Here is an 18,760-nt window from a genome sequence, read left to right on the forward strand (position 1 = left end):
GTCACCAATTTCAGAAATATTCCACCAGCAATAACTTCAAACTCAGACCTCCTATCTGTCCAACATCTCAGCTGCAATTTGGTAAAACTTATAGAGGTTCAAAGATAACGAATGTATCAACATGTCAATATTCAAAACTCTCTCCTGCTAATTTTACGTCGGCCTTAAAAGGTTTGTTTAAGTTTTTCTTTAGAGTCAACTTTCACTCTCTTTCTGTTTCCTTTTCACAGACTTCGCTTTCCTTTTGTTTGTTTTCACACTGAAGAGAGTGCCTAGAATAAAAACTCCTTTGAGGCTTCTTTGCACTTCCTCAACACTGTGCTTATCTGAATTATTTGTTCATGTGTAAACTAATATTCTTGGCTGAAGCCTGATACCGACGCAATCTGTTGTACATTCACAGCCTGGAAGCCAACCTGAACTTCCCTTTCTAATGAAGTATTTCATCTGCTGGGTCAGTTAGATCGTTTGGGGGCGGGGCTTAACGTTGACGTAAATCCAGACTGTGATATTCTGGTGTCTGACGGTGGTGACAGTGGTGGTGACGGTGGTGACGGTGGTGATGGTGGTGATGGTAGTGACGGTGGTGATGATGGTGACGGTAGTGATGGTGGTGATGGTGGTGAGGGTGGTGACGGTGGTGATTGTGGTGATGGTGGTGAGGGTGGTGACGGTGGTGAGGGTGGTGACGGTGGTGATTGTGGTCTGCTGCAGGACTCCTTGTTCTTCTTGTACCAGAGTACAGTTGGTTTTAATGACCTGTGTAATGGCTGGATGATGGATAACAGTGCTTACACCCATAGTGCGTTGCATACATCCTACCCATCTACACTCTCCTATATTCCATACAATTCACTTTCCAGATGACTGGACCCTTTTCAAACATCTTGTTGAGGCTTTTAACGTTGGAGTGGAAATCACTGTTAACACCCAAAACACCTTCATGGCTCAAAGACCTCATGATGTTGTTAAATATGGAAAAAAAAGAATAATAACTTAAGGGGATGACCTATGGTCTCTAACATAGATAAAGGCCGGACGATGTTCAGCGTATTTCGTTGCTCCTGTCAACTGAATAAACACATTTATAATAATAAATAAATAAATTCATGTGCAGCGCTTAAAGCCGTCGCACGCCGCTGGATTATCTGACCTCCTCTGACAGGCCTGGATTAGCAGCATGTCATCAGCGCACACATCTGCATGGGTCAGATTATAATTGATTAATCAGATTAGGAGCTGAGACATGAATTGGATTGAGGGTTCAGATAGACCCAGGCTTTGGATGAAGCTTAATGTCACGGTGGTAATGATAAAGGCTCTGAATGGGTCCTTCTGCTGGATTCTACTCACATACGATACGTGAGGCCTGGTTCAGTGTGTGTGCTTGGCGTCTGTGTGTGAACGTTTGTGTGTGTTTGTGTACTATTGATTAAACAGTTAATTTCCCGCCATAAAGCTGCTGGTCAGCTGCTGTTTTTCCTGCTTGAAGTCGATGGTCTTGCGTCGCTCTGACAGTTTATGGCCTTCAGGCTTCATTTGTCTTTTTTTTCTTTACACTGCTCACTCTCTCTCAGTCCATTAGGTCTCACACATGTGTAATCCATACGTGTGTCAGTGTTCAGTGGCTGTATTCACAGACGTTGACTCAATCGATATCACTAATCGCCTGCATGAAACTGATAACGGACACATTGATTGGCCCCTGGGGGCCACAGTCCAGTTAGTTACTGACACACAGCAGAGCTCAGGGTTTAGTTCCACATCACTGTGAAACTCTTCAGCAGTATCTTGCTGTTGTTTCCTTGCTCATATACTAATGTTAATATCGGTGGTTAGAACTGGTTTGTTTTGTAATATAATTAAACCGGTTTATTCACTTGACTGTTTCTCAATGCCAAGGCTAAATTACCATCTAAATACAAACATATGAATCAGTATTCATTTAGTCTCAGTAGCCTGGAAGCCAGACTGAACTTCTACCAAACCACAGAAGTTTTACCATGGAAAGTTGGTCTGGAGTCCAGATGGTCAGTACCATAACGGCCCTGGTGCTGACTCTAACCAGACTGATCTGGCTTCATTTGGTGCCAGTGAGTTTTTAATTAGCTTAGCCTCCTTAGCTCTATTGCTGCATGGATGGAAGTGAACTTGTGACTTGAATGTCTAAGGACAAACTTTTGTCCTTGTTGTCTGGACTTCACCTCTAAAGATGCAGACTGGTCAACCTGCAACAAGGGAGGAAACACCCGGAATTAGATTCAACATTTGACCACACATATCATTTTATTAACAGACCAGAGATGTAGCATCTTTGATAGCCTGACAGACAGATAGAGGAGGGCTATCCAAATATGCAGATGTATTTTTTCTCCTTAGTGGTTGAAACACGCCCTATGATGAAATGAGGATGGAGAGTTGCTTGACTCATATACCAGGAAAGACCAACTGAGTCTGAATCGAAACAGATCAACTAGAGTTCAAGTTCAGAGGTTCCTCTAACTCTTTTACTCAATTGCTGTTGGATGTTTACCTGTTTTTATAAAGCATGTCTTGACCTGTTCTCCATTTTCTGAACCTTTTGTTCTGATTTCAGTGGTTTATCCGTTCTGTGTCTTTGTGATTTGTTGGTGGACCACTCCTGTGGAGGGGAACAGTCGTCTTCAATCTGTCTGACTCTCTGTGGATTATTTGTGGCTTCCAGACTCTTTAGAGATGGTTGTGGAACCTTTTCCAGCCTGATGAGCAACAACAACTCTTTTTCTGAGCTCCTCACAAAGCTCCTTTCATCTGTTGTCATCACACACTTCAACACAAACATGAGACAAATCCCTGATTTATAGAAACTAAACCAAGAACTGAATGGAAACACTTCTGGACACATGGACATGGTTTAATCCTAGAGGAGCTCCTCTCTGATCCGAATATTGGCTCATTTTCCTAAATAAACAAATACCAAAGCAGAATACAGTGAGTTCTCTTCATCTACTTTCACTGATGTTATGAGTCATTTTTTGCACCTTTGCTACCATGTAAAACCCGACATATGATAGATTTAACTTGACCGTAGTCCGTGCATGATGGGATAGGAGGGCATTACATTGCTTTTGATATATTTGTCGTTTTTCTGTCATTTTATGAAACAGGAAACAGTTTTTATTGTAATAATATATTTTTTTCTTTTTGGTATGGTTTGTGATGTCTGTGTCCCTGTAGTGACAATTGGGGCTAATTAAAGATCAGTTAGGTTAAGTTACGCTGCACAAAAAAGATACCAACCACGGCTATAGTATTATGTCATTTAAAAGCAAAATCAGAAGTATTAAAAAATGGAGAAGATCAAGCAGCACTGATAGAGAAACATGGACAAACAGCAAAAAACAAAAGCAAAATCCAAAAGATTCATGATTCAGGTCACGCGAGAGCCTGTGTGTGTGTCCATCCTTCTAGTGTAGTTACATAATGGGTAGAAAGACAGAGCAGATTACATAAGGCTCCTCCTAAATGTGAACCAGTGCGTTCGTCTCCGTGTGTGGTTTAGCTCGGTGGAGGGAACACCGGGTCACGGCTCAAACAGCTGCTGGAGCTTTTCTCTCTAATTACTCAAATGTTTGCCCTCGTGACGCCTCCGTTTGTTGGATTAAAACCCAAAGAAAGACACAAATCTGCCTATCCACCACTTCTCCTCTCTGTCCTCCTTGTCCTCCTCCCATCCATCACTCCCCTCGGTCTCTGTCATCACTTCATCTGACCCTGGAAGACAACAGGAGGAGGAGGAGGAGGCGGAGGAGGAGGGGGAGGGAGGGAGGAGATGAGAGGAGCGGTCCAGCAGGGCCCAGATATCAAATTAGACGAGCGGTAATGAGATTTAAAAACCGTCCCAGGGCATGTGTGTTTGAAAGAGAAAACACAGTGTGTGTGTTGGCTTTTATTTGCACAGGCCAAAAAAAATAAAAATAAATGTGATATGAGTGTGGGGGTGTGCAGCGGTTCGGATGCCGGCTACATAATAATAATGTGAGCAGGATGTGGATGTCGCTGGTGGCTGGTGTTTGTGACCTCTGCATGAGGAAACACACACACACGTCCACTTTAATTACACACACTGTCTGAATTTATTTTTTATTTATTCCTATTTTTTTGGCAAACTGGTTGTGATTGTGTTTGAAGTCTGACGGCGAGGGCAGTGACCGCGCCTCCTCTCCCTCATGAATATTAAGAACAGCAGCAGGACACCCTGCCAACCTTCTCATTTACATGTCTGATGGAATTTTTCAGCTTTTCCCTTAGGGCTGGGAGAAAATATCGATATGGTAATATATCGCCATATGATTATGAATGTCTTAATATTGATTGCGAAAGAAAAAGTCATGTTTTGGGCAGTGACGACTTTTTGACTCAATTTGTCCAGTTAATTATCTCTGATGTCAATTGATGCACATGTACACAACTTGTGTTTTGAGCTGCATTTAACATTTCTCAGTGAACTACATAGAATATTGCAATATATCGTAATATCATAATATCGCGATAATGTATCGTATCGTGACTCAAGTATCATAATACGTATCATATCGTAATTTTTTTTTCAACCCACCCCTATTTTCCTTTGAAGTCTTCATAGAGTCTCATGAAATATAAACAGTTGAAGTTGCAAAAAAAAAAAAAAAAAATCTACATTTGGATTATTTTAATTAGACTGAACTCAAAAACCAAAGATTCAAAATTAATGTAAAGTAAAGATTAAGTTAATAAAGTGTGGAGAGGGGAGTTTGTAGCTTGTGTTCTCCACTAACCCTAACCCTAACCCTAGAAATATTCCGTTCCTCCAAGGCTGCCATAAACTCCCTAATCCTCTCTGCAAGATTATATCACACCTGAAATAAATAACTACAAAAAATCATCGGTACCTGGATCAATCCTGATACTGATCAACTGATACAACACATGTTTAGATCTACAGTAAAGCGAAGTTAATCATTTGTTCAATTAGAAGAGTTAAAAACATAAACTGAGATGAAACCAGATGTTGTTTAAACCCTGTTTGGATCCACATAGACCTGAGAAAAGGTTTCATCAGCCACAACCAGAGCGGGTGTGTGGGTGGATCCAATCCCTCGCATTATGGACTGGTATTGTCAGTTTATGCCACATTCAGATGTTTAAATCACTGCTGAGGCGTAATATTAGTCCTTCCTTCTTCCATCTGTCTGGTCACATTCCTGCCACATCACTCGTCAGTCACTTTGAAGAGCTTCCTACCTGGAAATAGCATCCGTCCGTCTGTCCACCAGCAGCTGAATGTAGCAGAGAGCAAACGCTGCAGGAATTTAAATCTCCTTCTGTGCAGGTCTCAACTGATCAGTTAAGGATTATATTTTAATTTGAACCATTCTGTTTTCTTGCATAATAATCAATTTTAAAGTTAAATAAATACGACTCAAAATGAGACACAGACAGAAACACGTCTCTCACAGTTAGAAACAAGCAGTAGAAAGAAAAAGGGACAATTGTTTCAATAAATCCAGTCTTTCCAGGAGAAGATCTCATCATTGTTCATGTTCTCTTTTCCTCTGTCTTCCCACCTCTACCATTACATCGACCCAGTCTCTCAAAACAGAATACTACTGTCAGTCTTTCACCATGATAAAGGAAAATGCACAAATAAAAGGAACTGCTTAGGGCTCTGACATCTTTACACCCAAACAGGTGCAACTAGAAAGCATTACCAGACTTCTGTTCGTCAGTTTCATTCTTTGAAGTCCTGGTGTGGTGTAGTAGCACCTGTGTATCATATTATACTTTATGAACTTCCATTTTAATAGAAAGAAACCTTTCATGATACTAAATGAAGTATTTAAAATCAAAATTGTGTCAAATATGTAACAATATCTGCCCTTTTTTGGTAATTATGACCATGGTCACCTACTTAATCACAGACAGACTCTACCACCAGTTCAACTCAATTCCCTGAAAATCCCGAGTGTCCTAAAGCCAAGAGTGTGAGACACACTGCAAACATTAGGGCTGTGGACTCTGAGCCAACATCAGACTGTTGGCTTGATGCGAACCTGCCCAGAGTCTAACTGTATGAATCAACAAAGGTGAAATGGAAATTTGCTCATGATTTTACTCAGTTTTTAATACTTTCTACAGCAGAAACAGTCTCTGTGAACTTTGTTGACATAACCTGAAAAGTGTTTTTGTGGCTGAAAGTTGTCCTGGAGTCTCTCTGTTGGGAGCTGATACTGATCCACCAAAGATCTGCATTTAAACATCTAGTCTGGTTTACAACTAGGTGACTGCCATCAGAGAAGCGTGTGTTGTAAGGATGAACAGCGATTAAGGCATTTGTCCACAACAACTTAATGTCTTAAAGTTCCATTCCTTTTTGCTCTGGTTGGTTGGTTGGTTGGTTGGTTGGTTGGTTGGTTGGTTGGTTGGTTGGTTGGTTGGTTGGTCGTTCGGTTAGTTGGTTGGTCGGTTGGTTGGTTGGTTGGACTAATGGGGATGGGTCAGGTTTTGTCTGACATTGGTGCCAAACTGGTACTTTTGAAACGGTGCTGGTGCTTAAGGAGTGAACACATTCAAGCTTTGTTCCAAACCGGTGCATTTTTATTTTTAAGGCAGGTTGTGACATACAAGTTGAACAGAATATTAATTTAAATAATACAAATACAACTAAGACTAAGAAATAAATCCATCAGTCATAACTGTAACAAAAACAATGGCGTCGGATCTGACAGGCTATCCAAAAACAGTCACCGTCACTAATGAATCCTCTGTGCTTGCAGGTAAACCAGGAGAACGTGGTGAAGGTCGGCCACAGACAGGTGGTCAACATGATCCGACAGGGAGGAAACCGGCTCCTGATCAAGGTGGTGACGGTGAGTCGGAATCTGGACCCAGAGGACACGGCGCGCAAAAAAGGTACGACTTCCCCCGCTTTAAAACCTTTAACTTCAAATCTGCCATGTTCATGGATTAGAAATTAAATAATGAGGCGAGGAAAAGCAAATGAAGCCTGACTTTAGGTTCAGACGTTTCCTGTCAATTTAAAAGAGAAGTCGAAGAGACATCAGGAAACAATTTAGTCTCTTTTTAGCGCAATTTACTGCAATCTGAATTTCTCTAATTATTCAAATCTTCACTTCACTTGGGCAAAGCTTAAAAGGCACATACGTTACTCTCTGTGCATTTGAAGGAACTCCAGCAGAAGTGGGTTAACTCTTTATATAGAGATATAGAGATTTGCTGCTGATACATTTCAATATTTTTTTTTCTCAGTAGAATGAGGGAATTATCCCACGTGAAAAATTAAATCAATCCAGACTGACCTTTTTCACAAAGATGATAATTTAAAGAGTAGCACCTTTATTTTATCACATTTTAGCTTCATTATGCTACAATGCTCCGGTAATGAATAGACTTACTTATAACAGAGAAATGTTCATGTGTCAAGTGTTAAATCAGAGACACGAGAAGAGCATGTGGTCACAGTCTGTAGCCATGCAAATTAAACACATTTCATTTGACACATTCAGTGTCTATAAATCAAAGTAAGGCAGCAACTATCAATAAATTATCTATCTTTAAAATATCTAAAAATACCCACAGCAGCTGTGTAGAACTGAACAGGCACCAGCTTTGATTCTCCAACGATGATGGATGAACAAAGATCCAGACATCGGCTCGCTGGTCGTTGCCTGAAGAATAACTGGACCAGATCTTTAATTGCTTATCAGTGTATTTCATTTCTTTGTCAATCGACTGATAAATTGTTTCAGCTGTAAAAATCTATGAGAAACTGTTTCCACTTCTGCTTCTGAATGAAAACAAAATCTATCTCCCTCCCTCAGCTCCTCCTCCACCAAAGAGAGCCCCCACCACGGCCCTGTCCATGCGCTCCAAGTCCATGACGTCTGAGCTGGAGGAACTCGGTAAGAGCGTCCTGGCTTGTGTTTTCTGTCAAGGCGGCATCAGGATGTGAGTGTCTAACATCACTTCTTTCTCTCTTGTGTTCCTCTTTCTCATTGGTTGATTAATCTCTCAATAGTGGATAAAGGTAAGCAGTGAACGCTGCTCGGCCTTCTGCCATCCCTGCTGCCACCGGGCTAAGTCGCTCTGCTTCCCATTTGATCATTTTGCTTTAGTTTGACTTTCAGAAGAAAACCCGCTCCTTCTCCTCCTTCTCCTCCTCCTTCTCCTCCTCTTCCTCCTCTTCCTCCTCCTCCTCCTCCTCCTCCTCCTCACCCCTCTCTCCTCCTCTGACATTCTGCATGAGGGACTCTTGCTTTTAGATTGCTGCACTCATCGGCTGCTGCTGCTGCCTCGAGAAGCAAATAATTGAAAAGATTATTGCTTATATGTTGTTTTTATGTGCGTTTGCGCCGAGCACCACTTCAGACGAGAGCCTGGTGCTTCACGTAAATGCACCAATAGTCCTGATAGCTCCTGACAGACAAGTCAGTCAGCGATTCTGAGACGAGAGCAAGGAAAGGAGGGAGCATGGGGATGAAGAAATACATGAGATGGATGGAATGAAGTCTTCAAATGAGTGTGTTCTCATTTAAAGTTGAAATCCTCAGTATGTTAGCGTGGTCAGGACCTGCAGACTGGAGTCTGAGGTCTGGTTTTCCACGGATGTCGTGTGCAGTCTGATGCATGCAGCTCTTCATCTTAAAGCTTGTCTGACTGGCTGCTGCTGTCTGGTTCCACCGTTCTCACTGATCAGCTGAGGAGAAAAAGGTTCACAGTTAGAGCAAAGAAGCAGATCACACAGAGCATCAGGGGATCCGATCCCAAGCGACCAACAGAAGGTCCAGAAACTCATCAAACGCGTTCCGCTTCTCGTGATTAATTTCATGAGTGTGTTTAGATTTAAAGTTGCAATCTTCAATATTTCACTCCTGGATGATTTGGAGGAGCTCCTACTTTGTGAGGACCTAGAGCAGAAGAGATGGAAGTGCTCATTCGTCCTGGTTTCCCAGAACACATCATGTCACATTTGATGGATCTGATCTCAGTCCACATGTGCAGGTGGTCTGGGTCGCCTCTAACTCTATGAAAACCTTCAGGGTTGGAGTTATAATCTGAGTTTATCTGCAGGTCTTTAAAATAACTGTCATCAGGGCTGAGATCAATACATAACAGCACAACAATGTTCATGGTTCTGAAACAGCACTAGAAATCTGTTAGAGACATCTCCCATGTCTCAAACGGTGCTGGAGTTTATTTACATACAGATCTGGACATGTGTGTTAATGGTAGATCTGCGTACAGATACTAAAAGCTGGCTGCTTGAGATCAGATTTTCAGATGTTAATGTGAGGTCTGAACGGGGCCTTTTATCCTCACCCCGTCTGATGTGGCTGATCGTGAAGCCCAGAGACGCTTGCATCACCTCTGCCAGATCAGTGGGTTTGTTTCAACAGATGCAGAGAAAGAAGAAAATCTCTGCACATGATTGGATAGTCCTCCAACCAATCAGAGCCATTCAACTCAGTCTACCTGTATGACCTTTGATCTCCTGCATATAAAGCAAATGATCTGACTGGCACAGCGTAATCAGTTCACAACGGACAACTGTGGGTATGTTTGGTCCTAACTTTAGGTCTGTTTTATCCATGGGAACATGAACACATCAGTAGAAGAAGTAAAACATGTGCAGCTTATAATTTACTCAGCATCTTTAGTGTCAGTCGTTACTAACAGCTGCTTTGAGTCCAGAAACACAGGCTGAAAGATGAATTAATAAATCAGTGACACAGGAAGAGAATCTGCTTACGATGCTCCAGCTCCAACACAGGTAGCATGTAAATGATGGGACGCAGCAGCAGGTCTTAATTATTTGCTGTTTATTTGCTCTGAGGACTCAGACCTCTCTTTCTGTCGCCCCCCTCCCCATTTTTAGCCACTCTAAGGAAGAAGAAAGGTGGTAAGTCACTGCAGGCATGTTTAATCTGATCTAGTATCTCCACTTATTGATTTCTGTTGCACGGCGCCTCACTGTGGTCAACTAACACGTTGTTCAATGATGACTTGTTTGATTTGCTACTATACTACTGTATGTGCATGATTTACAGTGTGTTTTAATCTGAGCTTCATCGTGTTAAAAATGTTGTTGCGTGTCCAAAGAACAAAGCTGAGACAAAAGCAACAAGACTTGGGTTGGGTTTAAAGGATTCATCAGAGACATCTGTGGGTGGTGCTCATCTGGAGGTCACATGACTAGGTTCAGCCAGTGACAATAACCTATTAATGACATAGACAGTAAAAAGATGGATGGCAGAACGTAAGTAGAGCTCCCCCTGGTGCCTGACTGTAGTATAGATCATAAGCTCCGCCTCCAGAGTGCGGATTAATTAAATGAAAACACGATTGAATCTGGAGGAGGTGAAGTGTGGGCGGGGCATCCATATCATGGCTCCACCCTCGGACTGTACTGATCAGACTCTGGCTCCAGAGTTGCAAGATGGTGAAATCTGTGTGAACCATTTGAATAACAGACTTTTATTGGAAATATTGCAGTTAATGTTGTCAATGTAATTGTTTGTGTTTTCCAAATTTATCCCACGGGCCGGGGTAGACCCTCAGACAGACCACATGTGGTCTATGATTAATGATGGTGTTCAAAGATGTCTTTTTAAATATGTAGCTGCTACTTGGATAAAACATCTTTAATAAACCCAACAAGTCCAGTTGCATTTGTTCTAGTGTCATTTTATTTTGTATATATTTGTATATACCTGGAGGACGGACAACCTTCACAAACACGTTGTTGTGCATGGTTTAATGTTTTAGTGATGTTTTTTCCTTATTTGGACTCACAGGTTGTTGATTCTTCTTCTTTTTCTTCTTTTTCTGCATGCCTCAATTTAGATATTTACGTTACTGGTTTGCGATTGAACGTGGCTTCAGTTCTTCCTTAAACAGGCAAACCCAGAATCCTAGTGTGCAGCACTAACGTCAGAGACACAACAAGAATTTCAGACTTCAAATGCAGCAAAGAAGCGTAACAACAGACCCTTAATGAGGCAGTGCAGAATACTTGTGTTTGTGCATACGTAAGCCAAATGTTTGTTCGGTTTTCCTGTCGTGTCTTTTCTTTTCTACATGTGTCGCTTCGCTTTTATTTCTTCCTGTGTCACTGCAGGCCCATGTGCGTCTGTGTTTGTGTGCGTACGAGTTTGTGTGAAGAGGACGGGGAGGAGGAGGAGGAGGTTTATTCCAGGAAATGTTTCACACAAGGATAGGTTTCCAGGGCAACCTTGTTGCATGTGGCGTGATGAGCTGTAGCGTCGGCTCGATAGGAAACAGAGAGAGGAAATGTGCATCTTTATGCTGTTTTTGTGTGTTTGTGTTTGTTTTAGCTCTAACCATAGTTAAGGTCATTGATGCGCCTTTCCTCCCCCTTTTCCTCCCCATCCCCACTTTTCTCCTCCCCCATTCCTCTCCTCTGTGTGTAGATGCGCAGAAGAAGAGGATTGTTTTCCAAGTCACTCTAAGTAATCCCTCCCCTAATGCATGGAAGCCTTCTACACCGTTAGCTAGCCAGGGAGGCGGTGCAGTCAGCGCAGGGATCAGGGCTAGCATGTAGCTTCTCCTGGGCCAAACCCGTTAGCTGGACTCTTACCTGATGGCATCATCACACACCAGAGGGAAGTTCAGTTCTGCCAAATTTGCTGTTAACATCTTTCCAAATAAAAAAAGAAAGAAAGCGAGAAAGAGAACGGCAAACTTGACAGGCTTCACATTTCATTGCTCATTTTACATCTGATGAGGGAACGACCCTGAGAGTTGGATGATGTTGCTGAGACGGCTGTTTGGAAAGAGCTTGCACGGCTTCCAATGCTGGACACACCCCGCCCCTCCCAGCACATTTCATCCAAGTCCTTCTGCCTCGCCCCTCCCGCCCCCACCTTCCTCAAACGAATTTATTTCAATGTGTTCTGATTCCGTTTCATTGCAGTTCAGTGTGGAAACACAAGGAAGGGTCACTGTGAATGACTAGCTTGCGTTTGCCCATCCGATTCTTACTAAGGCTTTGCAAGTTCAGTCCTCCCCCTCTCGTCTTTCTGTTGCTCAGTGATCGTGACTTTCGCTCTCTTTTTCAGACAAAGTAGAAGAAATGACACACGCCCAGAAGACCTCGCCTGTCGATATGAAGATCGCCACGATCAAACCGCGCCCATCCAGCCGCTGCATGGTTACCCCTACTGACATGAATGTAGGAGATTATTACAGTCATTTAAAGTTACTGTGATTTAGCGATGTCTCGATCCAAGTCCTGATCTGTTGTTAAATATCCTAGAGTTGGTCCCCTCTAGAGTCGACTGGATTCAGTCCAATAAATCTTTCTTTGAGTCTAAGTTAATGTAATGTCTGTACTATCCCTAACTCTAACCCCAAACCTCGCCCTAAAATTGTTGTGGTCCTCCAATGCTGCCATAAACTCCCTAACCCCCTTTGGAAGATTTGTATCCAGGAAACTTTTCTCTTCTTTAAAGTGTTTGTTGTTATTGTCTGGCTGAAGCCTTTGACCTGAGTGACTTCGTTTAGATGATCTCCTACTACCACCTCACCACACATCCACATTACACCATTTACTAACTTCTGACTGAGTGAGTTTAATGCTAGTCAACCACCACTAAAACAGAAGATTAAATAGTTTTGACTCTAGATTTTAAATAAACAACTACAAAAGGTCAGACGTGGCTGCAGCCTGATACCGACCAGGACATTCCTAGCAGGAACTAGCAGGAAATGGTAGGAGACAGGGACTTCAGAAAGACAACTCTTGAAAGCAAAACTTAGTTTTGGTGGGATTTTTTTTCAAATTCGAAACAAGGATAGCTGCACTTGCAGACATTGTTTGGCATGTATCACAACCTGGATGAAAGGGAACCTTCAAAGGAATATTATAAATCACATATAACGGTGCTGACACACCAAACCATTATCAGAGAACTACCAGAAACCAAGGGACAACTTTGTGTGGGCCAAAATGTTGCATTTAAACACACCACAAAGACTCCAGCTAGTCTGTATATCCCCAAAAAACAAGCTGATTCTGTTTAGTGATTTGTTCAATTAGCCCCCCGTGACCCTAGTGGGGATTAAGCAGAATGGAGATTTGTTCAATCAAGACTATCTTTTACTACCATCACCAAATTTGGAAGTCTTGAATCTAGCCAACTTTAAAACAGAAGATGTTTTCATGCTACAGGAACGTGGCTTTGGTTTATGTCAGAGCTAAAACAACTTCAAAAGATCAGGCTTGGTTGAAGATGATCTGATGATGATGATTTGATCTGATTTGCTCAATTTAAAAAAAATAAATAAAAATAAATCCCTGGAACACCTCCAATACCAATCTTCTGATACAGATCGGGACATCCCTTATTTGAGTGTATGAATCTGAATGTCTTTTGCATCTCTTATTTTTCCTGGGTGTATCATTAACTGCATTCTCGCTTTTAGTCTATGTATCACGACCGCCAGGGAGTAGCAGTGGTGCCACCCACTGTGCCAGGGGCCTTCCTGGGGATACCTGAGAAGGGAACAATGAAAAAGCAAAAGTCCATAGGTATGATCCATGTACAGTAAATGTGTGTGTGTATTTGCGTAGGAGTGTGTCTCCGTCAGCTCAAATTATGAACCCTGCATATCTCATACCTTTTTTTTTGCTTGTCACAATATTCTATTAATGCTCAGAGGACGTGCTCTGTGTGCTCCGGCAATATTAAAGCTAATTATAGATAAATTAGAATGATCCAGTCAGCAAAGTGTGCTTTCAGGCGATAATATGGGAGGTCATTAAGCGTATGCTGAAACCTCATTCTTACTGCTGAACTGGAGGAATGCCATGCAAGCTGATGTCAGAGCAAAAGTTCCCACTGAAGTATCCCCACTCATTGATTATTGCATTCCTAATTTCAATGGTTAATGAACTCAAATTAAAGGAAGTATCATTTTCCAGTTTGATTATTTCCATCTACTCACATCTGGATACCTGCAAGGCTGCTTTGATGTAAACATTTTGTTTTTTGTAATTAGATAATTTTACCTGACTCATTTTCCTCTGTTGCTGCGACACAGCCTCTGAATAGATTTAAATGCAATTTTTCTGGCCCTGATTTCCATTTTCATGATTTTCAAATGGTGAGGAAATTGGTCGGCTCAACTCGCCAGAAAATGTGGCCTCTTGCAAATTTCAAGGAACCCCCTGCTCAGATAAATAAAGGTTAAGAAAGAGCTTGCTTTAATAAGATGTTTCCTGTCAAACTTGGAGGCGATGCAGGAAATAAATGATGTCTTCCACGGGTCCTCATGTAATTTGTCTTTCTGCTCTCTTTCCTTAAGGCACATCAGAGGATGACAAACAGGGATTCCTCACTCCTCCCTTACTCAAGTTCTCCCGCAGCCTCTCGATGCCTGACACCTCAGAGGACATTCCTCCTCCCCCAGCCATTTCACCTCCTTCACCACCTGCCTACAACTCCACTGCCGGGCCAACACCCAAGAGCTACGGCACCACACGACCGAGCTTCACCCAGAACTCACCCAACGCGGTGACAACCATTGGCCGAACCACAGACGTTGGTACGTTAAGGCGTGGCTATTATCGCCAGAGCTCTGAACAGTTTGAGAGCACCCGTATCCGAGGGCGCACACCTGTGCCCGAGAACCCTTATTCTGAGGTGGGCAATAAGACATTGTATGTGCCGGCAAAACCAGCACGAAGGAAGGGCATGCTGGTAAAGCAGTCTAATGTTGAGGACAGTCCCGAGAAAACTTGCCACATGCCTTCGAGCCCCTCGGGTCCGGTTTCCATGCCTACCACGCCTGTAGAACGAACCTGCTCCTCCATCCCTATCCCTACCATCATCGTCAAGGAGCCCTCCACCAGCAGCAGTGGTAAGAGCAGCCAGGGTAGCAGTATGGAGATTGAGCCCACCACCCCTGAACACCCACCTCTCACGCCCACGGTTGGTGGAAGTGGAGGTTTGCGTCCTGAAGACCCCCTCTCTCTCAGTAACCCCTTCGCAGCAGCTATTGCTGGTGCAGTGCGGGACCGGGAAAAGAGGCTAGAGGCAAAAAAGCACTCAATTGCCTTCCAGTCAATAGACATAGGGGATGACGAATTGAGTGGTCCTGCACCAACCCCACGCCTTCGCCAGTCCAAGTCCATTGATGAAGGCATGTTCAGTAGTGACGAACGTCTTCGAAGGATATTGGCTCCTTCTATAACACAGCTCGGGCGCCCTGTTGGAGGCGGTAGTGGCAATATGACAGATTTCAACACTCCTGAGCCCACAGTGGTTCGGGAGCCTCTAAACACGAGAACAGGTCAGTGTCCCAACCTGGACAGTCCTGTTAGTCTCCCAGCCACTCCCCCTAAGAGCCACTACAGGGCCAATGGGACCTACCTCCATCCTGTTACTGGAAAACCTTTGGACCCCAATTCCCCTCTAGCTCTGGCCCTCGCAGCCCGTGACCGAGCCATGAAGGAGCAACAAAACCATCCTCAAAATCAGACACCAAATCCTCCTCAGGTTCAACAAACCCCGAAGCATGAAGCCCAGTCGCTGCCAATTCAACAGAGTCACAAACCGGACCTCAATCAGCCGCTGTTCATTGACACCAAACTACGCTCCGGAATTGAGACGAGTTTCGCTGCGATATCCACAGCAACCATGGGACGGCCGGGCCGAGGTGGCCTTCGGAGGCAGATGACGGAGCAGAAGTACGAGTCTGATGGAGCACGAGAGGAGCGGCAGCATCAGGCCGTCGAGGAGAGGAAAAGTGCACCAGCGGATGTGACGGACACATCACAGCCAAAGTCAACTGGGTTATTGATGGTCCACACAAGTACAGACGCAAACAACAAGGTCAACAGCCAAGACATGGAGGGACAGGACAGCAACAGGCCATCTGAACTCAAGGACCCCAACCAGCCCGACCCTCCAACACTGTCCTCCAACCCCCAGCCACCTGGATCACGGAGGAGGAACGTTCCTTTAGGTGAATCTTTGGATGAGCCGGTGAAATTGCCCTTCCGCATCCCTCCCCCTCCTCTGGCCTCGGTTGACATTGATGAGGAATTTGAATTCTCAGAGCCCCTCCCCCCACCGCTGGAGTTTGCAAACAGCATTGACATACCTGATGACCAGGCTAGTGCCATTGCAGAGATGCTTCATCAACAGAGACGGAACGGGGGACCTCCTCTACCCCCATACCACCCTCACGCCCCTCCATCTGTGACTGATCATCACAAAAGGTTGACCAATAGCATGCCCCCTTCGTATCCACCTCCTCCACCTGATCCAGAGTCAGGGGTCGGAGACTCAGGCATCGAAGAGGTCGACAGCCGCAGTAGCGGGGATCCTCAGCACATGGAGACCACCAGCACCGTTTCCAGCATCTCCACCCTGTCATCAGAAGGAGGCTTCTGTGACAGCGCTCTGGAGAGTCTCTACGCCGCTGCAGATGGACATGCCTTCCTCGTGGATCGGCCCCCTGTGCCACCCAAACCCAAGAGCAAGTCCGTCATCAACAGAACATCCCTCTATCATGACGCTCTCATCGAAGAGCCTCCGGAGTCCTTTGGGTCACCGCCACAGGCCCCTCCTCCGCCCCCTTCATCTGAACCTCCTAGGACTCCTACTAATAGGACATCCAAGCTGTGGGGCGATCAGCCCCCTGAGCTCCGCAGCCCTCCATCTACACCAGACACCAAGAACACCGTTGTCACCGAGCTGAGTTCCATTCTGCAGCAAATGAATCGCGACCGGCCGACCAAGCCAGGAGATAGCCTCGACTCCCCGACGGGGACCAGGGGGGGCTTCGGAACAAGGTATGTGAAGTCGGTCCTCACTGATTCTTAGGTCTAATATTTTGATGCATTTTTTCCCGTTTCCCAGGTCGTTGCTTATCTTTTACTTTGGTCACATGCACCAATCAGTCATATCATTATGACCACCTTCTTTGAGTTCCCCTTGTGGTCAGAGAATGGACATGGGCCGTCTGAGGGTGTACTGTGGTGTCTGACAACGCACTATTGTTAGTGGGGTCCTTTGAGGGAGGCCAGGACAACACCTTGTGCTGTTCCTCATGTTTTTAGTTGTTCCTAAAGTGTTTTTGTGTGTGTGTCTGTATCAGGCTGCATCTTGCTGGGGATGGCTGCTGTCATCAAGGAGTGTCATTGCTATGGGGTGGGGGGTGTGGTCTTGTCTAGGGTGTGTGCTATATGTCTATGTAACATTTACTCCAATGAATGCCAGGTCCAAAAGACAAATTATCACAAGACGGTCAAAATTAGGTGGTTTTAATGTTGTATGTGAGACCATTATTCACTCTGTTTTGAGCCAACTCGACCTTCGCAGTGATTTCATGGTGATATTCCATCTCAAAGAGTTAGATTTATCATCGTCTGCTGCTCTGTGACAGCGCTGTTGAAGTTGTTGTGTCACTGAGGATTTGAGGCGGTTAATGACTCTGTGTTTTTAGCTATGTGCACAGAACAGGCATGAGATTTGAGTGTTTGTTTTATTCAGTCTGGGAAAGTTGGGGAGTCTCCTACAAATTTAGAAATGCCAGAGGTTGTTGTTGTTTCATTCTCACAAGATACAGAAAAAGAATACTTCTTCCTCGGTGCCACTTTGTGATGCTTGCTTTGGTGATAGTTTGGGTTTTCAGCAGGGATTAGTTAATCTTCCACTTGTTTTATTCTCTTAATCCATCCAGTTATTACAGATGTGTAATTAGTAATTGACGGGCAAATATTTTCACAAGTCAGATTTGTGCATGTATTACATTTGAACGCAGCAGAGCAAACCCAGGAGGTTTCATATTTCTGCCGCTCATACTCTATATAGTTCTATATAATGCATAGATGTATCACAAACTCCAGATCTGACAGCTTTGCATGTTGTCAGATATGATAGGTCAGCTCTATTCAGCGGATGCCAGCAGCTACTGACGGTTGTAACACATGGTCGTCATTTCTGTTGATAATATTTTGGCCATGGCAGTAAAACAGAGGGCTGAAATTAGATTAAGTTTTATTACGCTAGCAGTTTGTCCTTTCTGGCTGATCAGAGATTCCAGCTTTTACATGGAGATATACAGTATATATATCTTTATATGTCCTAATACATCAGTCACAATATACCTTTTCAAACAAAGTGATTGTTCTCGCTTTGGAGAGTCAGTTTCCTAGAAATTTAACAGAACTGAGAATCAATCGATTAATAGAAGAAGATGATCAAGATGTTTCCAGGTCTGTGATAGAGATGGGTACCAGTACTCTGTACCATAATGGAACTGGTGCTGATGCTAACAGTAGTAACTGGATCTATTGCTGCATGGATGGAAGTGAATCTTCAAAATGCCTAAGGCCAAACTGGTCTAAACTGGTCAACTGGTTTAATTACGATAATTATGAATTTTATTTTATATTGGTTAATTTATTTCTTAGTTGTATTTATGTTATTTACATTAATATTCTATTCAACTTCCTCGTCACCTTAAAAAGCCTTAAAAAGGCATGTTTTCATTCTTTAAGCACTGGCATCGTTTCACATATTTTGGCACCTTAACGGTACCCATCCCTAGTCTGTGAACAAAGAATATTCAATAAACAAGGTGAAATGATGAAATTGTAGAATTCCTTGAAGGCGTTTTTCTGGTCGTCCGATCACCACTACTTGGATGAGCACTGAAATGTCTTCAAGAAACTCTAAAAGTCCAGTTGTCT

The 18,760-nt window shown here is 43.6% G+C and overlaps 1 protein-coding gene across 1 annotated transcript in view; it reads left to right on the forward strand.

The window, feature by feature from the left end:
- The window catches only part of LOC125005248 (SH3 and multiple ankyrin repeat domains protein 2-like), a 191,870-nt gene that overhangs the window by 159,463 nt on the left and 13,647 nt on the right, over positions 1-18,760 (forward strand). Inside the window, exons 18-24 of the mRNA XM_047580440.1 lie at positions 6,795-6,930; positions 7,860-7,940; positions 8,057-8,065; positions 9,914-9,937; positions 12,117-12,229; positions 13,483-13,588; positions 14,365-16,858. Coding sequence (XP_047436396.1) covers positions 6,795-6,930; positions 7,860-7,940; positions 8,057-8,065; positions 9,914-9,937; positions 12,117-12,229; positions 13,483-13,588; positions 14,365-16,858 — 2,963 coding nt within the window. The remainder of the gene's footprint in view (positions 1-6,794; positions 6,931-7,859; positions 7,941-8,056; positions 8,066-9,913; positions 9,938-12,116; positions 12,230-13,482; positions 13,589-14,364; positions 16,859-18,760) is intronic.

The sequence above is a fragment of the Mugil cephalus genome, chromosome 3, assembly GCF_022458985.1.
Source record: "Mugil cephalus isolate CIBA_MC_2020 chromosome 3, CIBA_Mcephalus_1.1, whole genome shotgun sequence".
Taxonomy (NCBI): domain Eukaryota; kingdom Metazoa; phylum Chordata; class Actinopteri; order Mugiliformes; family Mugilidae; genus Mugil; species Mugil cephalus.